Source organism: Entelurus aequoreus, linkage group LG27, assembly GCF_033978785.1.
Source record: "Entelurus aequoreus isolate RoL-2023_Sb linkage group LG27, RoL_Eaeq_v1.1, whole genome shotgun sequence".
Taxonomy (NCBI): domain Eukaryota; kingdom Metazoa; phylum Chordata; class Actinopteri; order Syngnathiformes; family Syngnathidae; genus Entelurus; species Entelurus aequoreus.
The window spans coordinates 34,322,918-34,338,344 of NC_084757.1; the positions used below are offsets into that span (position 1 = coordinate 34,322,918).

Sequence of the window (15,427 nt, forward strand, 5' to 3'; positions counted from 1 at the left end):
GTCACACGACTGCTTTCAGAGTCACATGACTGTTTTCAAGGTCATACGACTGCTTTCAAGGTCGCGTGGCTGATTTCAAGGTCACATGACACATTTCAAGGTCATATGCTTGCTCTCAAGGACATATGACTGCTTTCAAAGTCACAAAACTACTTTCAAGGCTGCTTTCAAGGTCACACGACTGCTTTCGAGGTCACATGACTACTTTCAAGGACATATGTCAGTAAAGTTGTGTAAAAACATGATCTTCTCACCTTGTGTAGTGACTGTAGAGTATGCTTCCGAACCAGTAGACCACCACAACATATCTACAGAACTTGTTATCAATAGTTTGCGCTAAACCTACGCAGCAACACTGAAAAGGTGTGGTATTGTTTGTGCTGTGGCGCCATCTTTTGGACGTGTTGGCTCACTGCAGGTGTTGCGGTTTGAAAATGGACTTCCTCTTTTAATGCCTTGAACCGGAAGTATAACCGTCCATAGCGTTTCTACTCGTATGGCTTCTTCCTTCATCACGCCAAGCAGCGTTTGTAAGTTTTACAATATAACTAAAACTATTCCTACTTACTAGAGCGTCCTATGTGTGATGTCTGTAGGAGTGTTCATGCATATTTGTACGTGCTATCGGATCAAGCTAGCGTCGTTAGCATTAGCTAATAAGCTAATAGGCTTACAAGTGTCTGTGTTATAAGATGATAATTATGTTCCTTTCCTGAAGAGGAGATGGATGATTGTGATACTCGCAGACAATGCTGGAACATTTCCACTGCGTGTTTGCACTCCTGGGAACATTTCTGATGTGGCGTCAGCATCACTAATCTGCTGCGCTCGCAGGAAGTCATCATCTTGGTTGGAGTTTCCCACATGAGAGCAGCTGCTTATCAGAGGAATTTGTTCAGGACTTGAACTAAAACAAACATCAGCCTCCATCCTTCCCACAGCATCAGTACGCAGCTTCTATCAGCAACAATTCACACCCTGACATGACATATTTAAACATCTTTTTAAGCATCACTTTAAACATCTTTTGAAATATCTTGTTTTAAATATATTTTTTAACATATTTTTAAATATCCTTTAAAACATCATTTAACACCTTTCTAAACATTTTAAACATCTTTTCAAACATATTTTAACATCTAAATATATTTTTATGCATCTTTTAAACATTTTCTTAAACATATTTTGAACATCATTTTAAACACCTTGTTAAACATTTTAAACATCATTTTAAATATATTTAAACACCTTTTTAAATATTTATTTTTAAATATTTTTTAAAATATATTTTTAAACATATTTTAAACACATTTTTAAACATATTTTTAAAAATCGTTTATACATCTTTTTTAAAGCATTTTAAACATATTCTTAAACATTTTAAACATATTTGTAAACATCTTTAAAAATATCTTCATTTTTAAACATCGTTTTAAACATCTTTTAATATTTTAAACATCTTTTATATGTATTTGTTATGTATGTTGCTTTGGATAAAAGCATCTGCCAAATACTTAAACATAAATAAACACCTGGACGTCTTTATATCAGCTAAAACCGCCAATCTGTTTCACTGGATTCAGAATAAAACCAAATTCTGTCTTACCCAACAATGTTAGTATTAGAATATTGTTACTTGAAGACTTATTCCTGGTTACATTTATACTGTTAAGAAAGTATTGTCTTATACTTTGCCTAAAATGAGAATGCATCATAATCAGTGAATTTTGTTTTAGGTGGGGCTGAAAGTTTGTAAACCAAACCCCTGTAGGGGCGTCATCCTCCCCCAGAATATTTATTTGTGATTTTTCCATACAAATGAAGCATTCTGACAAAATAATTAAATACATTTCATTGACAAGCAATTATATTATGGTCATACTCTTGTTTGCTAGCGGCTACGATTTCAGTACTATTGAAGATCTTTGCTCCTTCTCAACTCTGTGGTAATATTCTTTTCACAAAATACAACCAATAGTACGTTAATGTTAAATCTTACTTGTGAAAAGTAATCCCCCGATTCCTATTTTCAATAGTCCCCTCATTTGAGCAGGAAAACGCTGAACACCATCTTTGTTTTCTACCTGTCAACTGTCAGTTTAGGCTGCTCGCCGGCTCCTCATCACCACTTCAAGATGGCAGCCCGATTTCTCGCGTCACAGCAGCCAGTGCTGCGTCTACTTATAACATGTCTATGTCCCTAATCACAACATGCCATTTCGGCCATGTTGTTTGGGTAATACAAGTTTTTGGGTGCAATAGTGGCCTTCTAGTGGGCGGTGAAACATTTGTCCCCGTAGACCGAAGAACATGGACCAAGACTCCGGTCTCGCTGACCTATTTGGAGTCCTTTTCCCTCCTATGTCCCACTTTCTGTTGGCCGGGGACGCAAATAACTGTTCCCTTCAGAAAAGGGGGCGTCTCGACACATTTCCACGCCACTGACAGCCAGCGATGGCTCGCATTATCTGCACTTAAAAGACCAGGCGCAGCTTACGCAACCAAAAAGAGAAGAATCCTAAAATAAAGACATCAGATGGCAGCAGTCCCACTGACTCACTTGATGGCCTCTTCTTCCACCACACTTTTCATTCAATTAAAAAAATGAATACATATAAACAATCTAAAACAAAAGTATTAAAATATAAGTATTTATGAACAAACAAGTTGTATTTCCACTAAATCAGAGTCTTTTATCTTGGACAAATATCAGTTCATTTGAGGTCGTTTCATCATAGTGTGTGTGTGTGTGTGTGTGTGTGTGTGTGTGTGTGTGTGTGTGTGTGTGTGTGTGTGTGTGTGTGTGTGTGTGTGTGTGTGTGTGTGTGTGTGTGTGTGCGTGTGTGTGTGTGTGTGTGGGTTCTCTGGCGCTGTGGAGGTGTTGCAGGTGCGAAAACAACAATTATTATGTTTTATGATGCATGATGGATGTCAGCAGGAAGAAGAAAGAGTAGTAGACGCAGCACACAAGTGCATTCATGTCACATTTCAGTGTTCTATTCCATCTTTTCAAGGGACAATGCTATAGATTAGGAAGTATACTTTAGAGTAGTCAGTGTACAGTAGGGGTAAACATACATATGTACACACACACACACATATACATTAATATATATATATATATATATATATAAATATATATGCAATTAAAAACACACATATGCATATATATATATACACATGATGTATATATGCATATATACTGTTTACACACACATATGCATATATCACACACAAGTACAACTGCTGCAGGACTGCTTGTATCGCACATGATATCACACACAAGTAAACACGCTGCAGAACTGCTTGTATCGCACATGATATCACACACAAGTAACACACACATATAGACAAACATATATGCATATATGTATGCATATATACACACACACATTTATTTACAGTATATACATAGACATATACATAGACACATATATATACATATATATATACATACATATATACATGCATATAATGTACATACATATATATACATACATATATATACATACATATATACATATACATATATAAATACATATACATATATATATATACACATACATATACACACACACACACACATTATATATATATATATATATATATATATATATATATATATATATATATATATATATATATATATATATATATATATATATATATATATATATATATATATATATATATATATATGTAGAAAGGGTGGTCCTAAAGAGGTAGGCATGCTTCAGAGGTCTCAAGAAGGTAAGAATCATGAGAATGTGTGTGTTGCAGGTGCAGAGATGGGTGTGTGTGTGTGTGCAGGCAAACAGCAAAGTAGCACACAAACGTGACACGGCCGGAGCGGGAGAGTCGGCGCGTGGGCCAGAAAGAAAATGGCGGTTGTCGAATCGCAGCTGCTGGCCGCGCACGCCCCCAAATTAAAAGCCGACTCAGCGTGTTGAGCTGCATAAACGGACGCTCTGAGGCCAGATGTAGAAAGCACGGAAATAGACCGGAGAGACATCTTGGAGTCCATCCCAGTGGGAGGGAACACCGCCAAGATGCTTTTTCACCACAAATATTCCATCAAATATCTTCAATATATGATGCATTATACTCCATAAAATACTAAATATCTTCAATATATGATGCATTATATTCCATCAAATACTAAATATCTTCAATATATGATGCATTATACTCCATAAAATACTAAATATCTTCAATATATGATGCATTATACTCCATCAAATACTAAATATCTTCAATATATGATGCATTATATTCCATCAAATACTAAATATCTTCAATATATGATTCATTATACTCCATCAAATACTAAATATCTTCAATATATGATGCATTATATTCCATCAAATAATAAATAACTTCAATATATGATGCATTATATTCCATCAAATACTAAATAACTGACATGTATGATGCATTATATTCCATCAAATACTAAATATCTTCAATATATGATGCATTATACTCCATCAAATACTAAATATATTCAATATATGATGCATTATATTCCATCAAATACTAAATATCTTCAATATATGATGCATTATATTCCATCAAATAATAAATAACTTCAATATATGATGCATTATATTCTATCAAATACTAAATATCTTCAATATATGATGCATTATATCCCATCAAATACTAAATATCTTCAATATATGATGCATTATATTCCATCAAATACTAAATATCTTCAATATATGATGCATTATATTCCATCAAATACTAAATATCTTCAATATATGATGCATTATATTCCATCAAATACTAAATATCTTCAATATATGATGCATTATATCCCATCAAATACTAAATATCTTCAATATATGATGCATTATATTCCATCAAATACTAAATAACTGACATGTATGATGCATTATATTCCATCAAATACTAAATATCTTCAATATATGATGCATTATATTCCATCAAATAATAAATAACTTCAATATATGATGCATTATATTCCATCAAATACTAAATATCTTCAATATATGATGCATTATATCCCATCAAATACTAAATATCTTCAATATATGATGCATTATATTCCATCAAATACTAAATAACTGACATGTATGATGCATTATATTCCATCAAATACTAAATATCTTCAATATATGATGCATTATACTCCATCAAATACTAAATATCTTCAATATATGATGCATTATATTCCATCAAATAATAAATAACTTCAATATATGATGCATTATATTCTATCAAATACTAAATATCTTCAATATATGATGCATTATATCCCATCAAATACTAAATATCTTCAATATATGATGCATTATATTCCATCAAATACTAAATATCTTCAATATATGATGCATTATATTCCATCAAATACTAAATATCTTCAATATATGATGCATTATATTCCATCAAATACTAAATATCTTCAATATATGATGCATTATATCCCATCAAATACTAAATATCTTCAATATATGATGCATTATATTCCATCAAATACTAAATAACTGACATGTATGATGCATTATATTCCATCAAATACTAAATATCTTCAATATATGATGCATTATATTCCATCAAATAATAAATAACTTCAATATATGATGCATTATATTCCATCAAATACTAAATATCTTCAATATATGATGCATTATATTCCATCAAATACTAAATATATTCAATATATGATGCATTATATTCTATCAAATACTAAATAAATTCAAGATATGATGCATAATATTATAAAGTTATTTAAGATGTATTTTAAATATATTTAGTTTTATCTTAAGTTCTTTCAGGATGTATTTTAAGTATAATATTTACTTTTATCTAAAGTTCTTTCAGAATATATTTTTAATATAACTTACTTTTATCTAAAGTTCTTTCAAGTTGTATTTTAAGTATAATATTTAGTTTTATCTAAAGTTCTTTTCAGAATGTATTTTAAATATAATATTTAGTTTTATCTAAGGTTCTTTTAGGATGTATTTTAAATACAATATTTAGTTTTATCTAACGTTATTTCAGGATGTATTTGAATATAATATTTAGTTTTATCCAAAGTTCTTTCAAGATGTATTTTAAGTATAATATTTACTTTTATCTAAAGTTCTTTTAGGATGTATTTTAAATATACTATTTTGTTTTATCTAAGGTTCTTTAAGATGTATTTTAAGTATAATATTTTGTTTTATCTAAAGTTCTTTCAGGATGTATTTAAAAAATATAATATTTAGTTTTATCTAAAGTTTTTTAGGATGTATTTTAAACACAATATTTAGTTTTATCTAAAGTTCTTTCAGGATGTATTTTAAATATAATATTTTTTTTATCTGAAGTTTTTTAGGATGTATTTTAAATACAATACTTAGTTTTATCCAAAGTTATTTCAGGATGTATTTTTAATATACTATTTAGTTCCATCTAAAGTTCTTTTAGGATGTATTTTAATATAATATTTAGTTGTATCTAAAGTGCTAAGCTAACATTAGCATGGGTATGGAACGCGAGTATATGAATATGGTGACAATGTTGTTGCACAACTCAAGTACTGAGTTCCTACTTTCAGAGCAGTTAGAATACTGCAGTTTGGAGAGAAGGTAAACAAAGTGTGGCTGTGTGCTCACTATTGATTTAAGAGCAGCACAGGAATGCACCACAATGAATCCACTTGTGGCTTTCCCCCCCCCATAGAGAAGTCACACATTGACCGTCCCTGGCGGTCTTTATCCCTCCCCCTGGTGCAAAAGTCACATTTTAGTCATGTTGACAGAAATATGTGTTTTATCAGCAAACATGACCAAAGTCTGTCATCTTCCTCACTTGACTGCTCAGAGAAAAGTTGCTCAAAACACTGGCCTTTCAAGTTAGGACATTATCAGTTACAAACAGGCTTCGCTACACATTTTTTATTTTAACTACATCAGTCAGTTACACGCTTCTGTGAGTTCGATCATTAATGGTTTTTTTTCAGTAAAAAAGCTAACCTAACATGTTAAAAGGTAATGTTAGCATGTAGCTCACATAGCTATGCTAGTGGTGCTAACCTAGCATGATGTTGAAATGTATTGTTAGCATGTAGCTCACATAGCTATGCTAGTGTTGCTAACCTAGCATGATGTTAAAATGTAATGTTAACATGTAGCTCACATAGCTATGCTAGTGTTGCTAACCTAGCATGATGCTAAAATGTAATTTTAGTATGTAGCTCACATAGCTATGCTAGTGTTGCTAACCTAGCATGATGTTAAAATGTAATGTTAGCATGTAGCTCACATAGCTATGCTAGTGTTGCTAACCTAGCATGATGTTAAAATGTAATGTTAGCATGTAGCTCACATAGCTATGCTAGTGTTGCTAACCTAGCATGATGTTGAAATATAATGTTAGCATGTAGCTCACATAGCTATGCTAGTGTTGCTAACCTAGCATGATGTTGAAATATAATGTTAGCATGTAGCTCACATAGCTATGCTAGTGTTGCTAACCTAGCATGATGTTAAAATGTAATATTAGCATGTAGCTCACATAGCTATGCTAGTGTTGCTAACCTAGCATGATGTTGAAATGTAATGTTAGCATGTAGCTCACATAGCAATGCTAGTGTTGCTACAATGTGTTTTTGGTGTTATTATCAGTCCAGGTATATCAGTAAGATGTGACCTCGGCCTTGCTTGGTTATTATTGGATGGCAGCCATAGTCTTAATGCTTCCTGCCAGTGACGTTCCTTCTTGCAGACTATTTCAAAAGGAAGGTTGACGGTGTCCTTCACACTGTGTTTGCCATGATGCATGTTGACACTAACACGAGATGTTGGTGTTGGAAGGAGCTATGTGGTCATGTGACACAACAGGAAGTGACTTGTCAGCTGACCTTTCATTTACAGCTGAGACGTCAAATGATGGCAACATCATTCTTACTCTGCTCAGCCTACACACACACACACACACACACACACACACACACACACACACACACACACACACACACACACACACACACACACACACACACACACACACACACACACACACACACACACACACAGTGTTAGTGCTCAGCCTACACACACACCACACACACACACACACACACGGTGTTAGTGCTCAGCCTACACACACACCACACACACACACACACGGTGTTAGTGCTCAGCCTACACACACACACACACACACACACACACACACACACACACACACACACACACACACACACACAGTGTTAGTGCTCAGCCTACACACACACACACACACACACACGGTGTTAGTGCACCACAGGTGTAACATGTTTCAGAGTAGTCCGCGTACAGCTTGTAGAGCAGTATACATTATGTAAGACTTTAAGTCATTTTGATAGTAGGCTAATATAGACACTTACATCGTGTGTTGTCTTCATTATAACACTTATATAAGACTTTTAAAGTCATTTTGATAGTAGGCTAATATAGACACATCATGTGTTCCCTTCATTATAACACTTATATCAGACTTTTAAAGTCATTTTGATAGTAGGCTAATATAGACACTTACATCATGTGTTGTCTTCATTATAACACTTATATAAGACTTTTAAAGTCATTTTGATAGTAGGCTAATAAAGCTAATATAGACACTTACATTATGTGTTGTCTTCATCATAACACTTATATAAGACTTTTAAAGTCATTTTGATAGTAGGCTAATAAAGCTAATATAGACACTTACATTATGTGTTGTCTTCATCATAACACTTATATAAGACTTTTAAAGTCATTTTGATAGTAAGCTGATGAAGCTAATATAGACACTTACATTATGTGTTGTCTTCATTATAACACTTATATAAGGCTTTTAAAGTCATTTTGATAGTAGGCTAATAAAACTAATATAGACACTTCCATCATGTGTTGCCTTCATTATAACACTTATGTAAGACATTTTAAAGTCATTTTGATAGTAGGCTAATAAAGCTAATATAGACACTTACATTATGTGTTGTCTTCATCATAACACTTATAAGACTTTTAAAGTCATTTTGATAGTAGGCTAATAAAGCTAATATAGACACTTACATTATGTGTTGCCTTCATTATAACACTTATATAAGACTTTTAAAGTTATTTTGATAGTAGGCTAATAAAGCTAATATAGACACTTACATTATGTGTTGTCTTCATCATAACACTTATATAAGACTTTTAAAGTCATTTTGATAGTAGGCTAATAAAGCTAATATAGACACTTACATTATGTGTTGTCTTCATCATAACACTTATATAAGACTTTTAAAGTTATTTTGATAGTAGGCTAATAAAGCTAATATAGACACTTACATTATGTGTTGTCTTCATCATAACACTTATATATGGCTTTTCATTTTTTGGGGTTCCCGACAGATTTTTTTATTTGTAATTTTGTCAACAACATATTGGGTTGCCGACCCTGGTCTAGTCCACGGTGTTAAACATCAACGTACATGCCCTGAGTGGGGGGGCAACGAGTATTGCCACCGCTGCCCGTCGCAACGCCAGACTGAAAGGGAGTCCCTCCACTCTCGAGAGGACCGGTTCCAGAGCCCAGGTTGTGTGTGGAGGTAAGTCCGACTAGATCCACCTGGAACTTGACAACCTTGCGCACCAGCTCAGGCTGCTTCACCCCCAGAGAGGTGACGTACCATGTTCCAAGAGGATGGAACCACCATGAGAGCAGGCCCACACACGGTAGTGTTTACTAAAAGTACTTTGAACCTGTCCAGTACAACAAAACTGCGGGATTTCTGACAAAAATGGTAGAATTTTGGACTCTTACCACATGGAGAAAATGACATTTTTGTGTAATTGTGATGAACACTTCTAGAAGAACAAGACCTGGATCTGTCAAGCATGACTGAAAAAGCTCTTTAGGCGATGACTAAAGATGCCAAAGCGTCATTTTGTCCTCCCGCCTGATGGTTGCTTTTGTGCTGCCGACCACACAAATAAGAGAAAGACGACGATGGCTGTGTGTGCAGAAGAGGCTGCAGCGGCCGGTCTAAGACTAGATGTGACTAATCTAAGTCTAAGACTAGATGTGACTAATCTAAGTCTAAGACTAGATGTGACTAATCTAAGTCTAAGACTAGATGTGACCAATCTAAGTCTAAGACTAGATGTGACCAATCTAAGTCTAAGACTAGATGTGACCAATCTAAGTCCAAGACTAGATGTGACCAATCTAAGTCTAAGACTAGATGTGACCAATCTAAGTCCAAGACTAGATGTGACCAATCTAAGTCCAAGACTAGCTGTGACCAATCTAAGTCCAAGACTAGATGTGACCAATCTAAGTCCAAGACTAGCTGTGACCAATCTAAGTCCAAGACTAGATGTGACCAATCTAAGTCCAAGACTAGATGTGACCAATCTAAGTCCAAGACTAGATGTGACCAATCTAAGTCCAAGACTAGCTGTGACCAATCTAAGTCCAAGACTAGCTGTGACCAATCTAAGTCCAAGACTAGATGTGACCAATCTAAGTCCAAGACTAGCTGTGACCAATCTAAGTCCAAGACTAGATGTGACCAATCTAAGTCCAAGACTAGCTGTGACCAATCTAAGTCCAAGACTAGCTGTGACCAATCTAAGTCCAAGACTAGCTGTGACCAATCTAAGTCCAAGACTAGATGTGACCAATCTAAGTCCAAGACTAGCTGTGACCAATCTAAGTCTACGGCTAGATGTGACCAATCTGAGTCTACAACTACATCTGAACAATCTAAGCGTACGACTAGATGTGACCAATCTAAGTCTACGACTAGATGTGACCAATCTAAGTCTACGACTAGATGTGACCAATCTAAGTCTACGACTAGATGTGACCAATCTAAGTCTACGACTAGATGTGACCAATCTAAGTCTACGACTAGATGTGACCAATCTAAGTCTACGACTAGATGTGACCAATCTAAGTCTACGACTAGATGTGACCAATCTAAGTCTACGACTAGATGTGACCAATCTAAGTCTACGACTATATGTGACCAATCTAAGTCTAAGACTAGATGTGACCAATCTAAGTCTAAGACTAGATGTGACCAATCTAAGTCTATGACTAGATGTGACCAATCTAAGTCTATGACTAGATGTGACCAATCTAAGGCTACGACTAGATGTGGCCAATCTAAGTCTAAGACTAGATGTGACTAATCTAAGTCTAAGACTAGATGTGACTAATCTAAGTCCAAGACTAGCTGTGACCAATCTAAGTCCAAGACTAGCTGTGACCAATCTAAGTCCAAGACTAGCTGTGACCAATCTAAGTCCAAGACTAGCTGTGACCAATCTAAGTCTACGGCTAGATGTGACCAATCTGAGTCTAAGACTACATGTGAACAATCTAAGCCTACGACTAGATGTGACCAATCTAAGTCTACGACTAGATGTGACCAATCTAAGTCTACGACTAGATGTGACCAATCTAAGGCTAAGACTATATGTGACCAATCTAAGTCTAAGACTAGATGTGACCAATCTAAGTCTACGACTAGATTTGACCAATCTAAGGCTACGACTAGATGTGGCCAATCTAAGTCTAAGACTAGATGTGACCAATCTAAGTCTAAGACTAGATGATACCAATCTAAGTCCAAGACGAGATACAACCAATCTAAGTCTACGACTAGATGTGACCAATCTAAGTCCAAGACGAGATGTGACCAATCTAAGTCTACGACTAGATGTGACCAATCTAAGTCCAAGACGAGATGTGACCAATCTATGTCTACGACTAGATCTGACCAATCTAAGTCTACGACTAAATCTGACCAATCTAAGTCTACGACTAGATCTGACCAATCTAAATCTAAGACTATATGTGACCAATCTAAGTCTGAGATCTGACCAATCTAAATCTAAGACTAGATGTGACCAATCTAAGTCTACGACTAGATGTGACCAATCTAAGTCTACGACTAGATCTGACCAATCTAAATCTAAGACTAGATCTGACCAATCTAAATATAAGACTAGATGTGACCAATCTAAGTCTGAGATGTGACCAATCTAAGTCCAAGACTAGATGTGACCAATCTAAGTTTACGACTAGATCTGACCAATCTAAATCTAAGACTAGATGTGACCAATCTAAGTCTGAGATCTGACCAATCTAAGTCCAAGACTAGATGTGACCAATCTAAGTTTACGACTAGATCTGACCAATCTAAGTCCAAGACTAGATGTGACCAATCTAAGTTTACGACTAGATCTGACCAATCTAAATCTAAGACTAGATGTGACCAATCTAAGTCTGAGATCTGACCAATCTAAATCCAAGACTAGATGTGACCAATCTAAGTTTACGACTAGATCTGAACAATCTAAATCTAAGACTAGATGTGACCAATCTAAGTCTGAGATCTGACCAATCTAAAACTAAGACTAGATGTGACCAAACTAAGTCTGAGATCTGACCAATCTAAATCTAAGACTAGATGTGACCAAACTAAGTCTGAGATCTGACCAATCTAAGTCTATGTCCATGAACTGATGAAGTCTACTCAGAAGAGAGTCCAAACGTCTTCTAAGACCAACCAAACAGTCCAGTTGTGATGATAGAACGCCCTGAGACTACAAAGACCTGATGAATGACAACCTTCATAGCCAGAGGGATATTGTTCTAAAGTTTTGGAGCCACAGTAGTAAATGCACGATCCTCCTGGATTGTAATCGGGTTTTTGGGACAAGACTCTGATTGGTCGATCCAGTCTTAAACTAAATAGGTCACATCTAGTCTTAGACTGGTCACATCTAGTCTTAGACTTAGATTGGTCACATCTAGTCTTAGACTTAGATTGGTCACATTTAGTCTTAGACTTAGATTGGTCACATCTAGTCTTAGACTTAGATTGGTCACATCTAGTCTTAGACTTAGATTGGTCACATCTAGTCTTAGACTTAGATTGGTCACATCTAGTCTAAGACTTAGATTGGTCACATCTATTCTTAGACTTAGATTGGTCACATCTATTCTTAGACTTAGATCGGTCACATCTAGTCTTAGACTTACATTGGTCACATCGAGTCGTAGACTTAGATTGGTCACATCTAGTCGTAGACTTAGATTGGTCTCATCTAGTTTTAGACTTAGATTGGTCACATCTAGTCGTAAACTTAGATTGATCACATCTAGTCTTAGACTTAGATTGGTCACATCTAGTCTTAGACTTAGATGGGTCACATCTAGTCTTAGACTTGGATCCGTCACATCTAGTCATAGCCTTAGATTGGTCACATCTAGTCTAAGACTTAGATTGGTCACATCTAGTCTAAGACTTAGATTGGTCACATCTAGCCTTAGACTTATATTGGTTAGATCTAGTCTTAGACTTAAATTGGTCACTGGTCACATTTTGTATTGGACTTAGATTGGTCACATCTCGTCTTAGACTTAGATTGGTCACATCTAGTCTAAGACTTAGATTAGTCACATCTAGTCTAAGACTTAGATTGGTCACATCGTGTCTTAAGACTTAGATTGGTCACATTTAGTCTTAAGACTTAGACTGGTCACATCTAGTCTTAGTCTAGATTGGTCACATCTAGTCTTAGACTTAGATTGGTCACATCAAGTCTTAGACTTAGATTGCTCACACCAAGGCTTAGACTTAGACTGGTCACATCAAGATCTAGACTTAGACGGGTCAGATCTAGTCTTAGACTGACCACATTTAGTCTTAGAATCAGATTGGTTACATTTAGTCTTAGATTTAGACTTCCTGGCAACAGAGGCCGACCCATAGGCTTGGAGAGACCCACATGCCCGGACTATATCGAGAGGTCCGGACTATGTGGAGAGGTCCGTAAGGACGTTGCCTTTGAGCGATCACCCGCTGCCTTTGTCTTTTGTTGACGTCACGGCAACAGCGGACGAGATCTTCCTCAAAGCGGAATCTCGCGGGACGAGATTTGACCAGAATTACAGCTCATGACGCAACACACCTACAAGTCGCACGTGTACGTTATCGAAATGTTGGAAATATGGCTTTTATTTTGCAAAAAACTGCCGTGGAAACGCAGCGACTGAGGCTCAAAGGTCTTCATGATCTAGGTGTCACCTGGACATACGTACAAGAACCTCTTGAGTGAGTAACCCATGCTGGTGGTGAGGTGTTCTGTGGTCTTACCTTGTGTCGGCACTTGAGAACCACACCATAGGCGCCTGCAAGAGAGCACAGGAGACACCATCAGGGCTGGTCCAACATTAGGAACAGCCAACCCTCATCAGCACCCTGACTCATCTCCCGCTCCTTGGACTGCAGCTGTGCCTAATGCTCTGGCAGTGGAAGTCTTTCTGTCCGGCTGCTGTTGTCATGCCAACGGCAAAGACATTCCCCTAGTCCTCCGTGACGCAGCTTTGTCCTCACACTTTGTGCTCCTCGCTGGCGACCAAACCAGAAGAAACATCTCCAGGATGCCGCTGGCTTTGACGACGTCATGACCAATGTTCCCTCTAACTTTTCACGTGTCTGAGCAAACGCAAAAACTTCCAATCTCATTTTCATTAGATTAGTTTCAAATTTAAGTGACTTCCGATGAAAATAACAAAAAAATCTTGTTTTTCATGAGCGATGTACCAGCGTGTTTACATTACTTTGGAAATAATTTGCACCCCTTTCAGAGGTCTCATTTAGTTCCCCTCAAAACATTCGCATGTAGCACAATGAGATGTAAGCATGGGATACAGTGTACATTCCTGTAACTTTCCGACTGTAAAATATATCTTTTGATGAGCATTTCATGATTAATATCCATAAATGAACATTCTTACTAAATGACAGTAGAATAAGCACACATCTGATTGTGAAGTGTTGGAGTTGTCCGACTTTTTGTGTGGCCCTAAACGCATCAGTAGCTGATATGACAGACGACAAAGAGGTGGTCTTGGCTCAGTTTGTACGGCACAAAATGAGCAGTTTTGCTAGATGGACGTTTTGTACGAATGTTTTTGTTGTGGTTACGGCCAGAAATAAATGTTTTTGCTTCATAAAAGTGATCAATGGAATTGAGGTCCTCTTTAAAGCATCTCGAAAGACGTCGCAATGAACAGGGTTGACGTTTTATCTGTTAGGGCCGCTTGTTGTCACCTGTCACTCATAGTCGCATTGCAAAGTCCTACAGAACAAGTAGTTAGAGGGAACTGGTGAAGAAGTTCTAAGACTAGGACTAAGACTAGATGTGACCAATCTAAGTCTAAGACTAGATGCGACCAATCTAAGTCTAAGACTAGATGCGACCAATCTAAGTCTAAGACTAGATGCGACCAATCTAAGTCTAAGACTAGATCTGACCAATCTAAGTCTAAGACTAAATGCGACCAATCTAAGTCTAAGACTAAATGCGACCAATCTAAGTCTAAGGCTAGATCTGACCAATTTAAGTCTAAGACTAGATGTGACCAATCTAAGTCT

At 36.1% G+C, this 15,427-nt stretch overlaps 1 protein-coding gene across 6 annotated transcripts in view; it reads right to left on the reverse strand.

The window, feature by feature from the left end:
- The window catches only part of LOC133644568 (cyclin-dependent kinase-like 5), a 125,314-nt gene that overhangs the window by 38,044 nt on the left and 71,843 nt on the right, over positions 1-15,427 (reverse strand). For all 6 annotated transcript variants that reach the window (XM_062039150.1, XM_062039149.1, XM_062039151.1 and 3 more), the window contains exon 3: positions 14,144-14,178. In XM_062039150.1, coding sequence (XP_061895134.1) covers positions 14,144-14,178 — 35 coding nt within the window. The remainder of the gene's footprint in view (positions 1-14,143; positions 14,179-15,427) is intronic.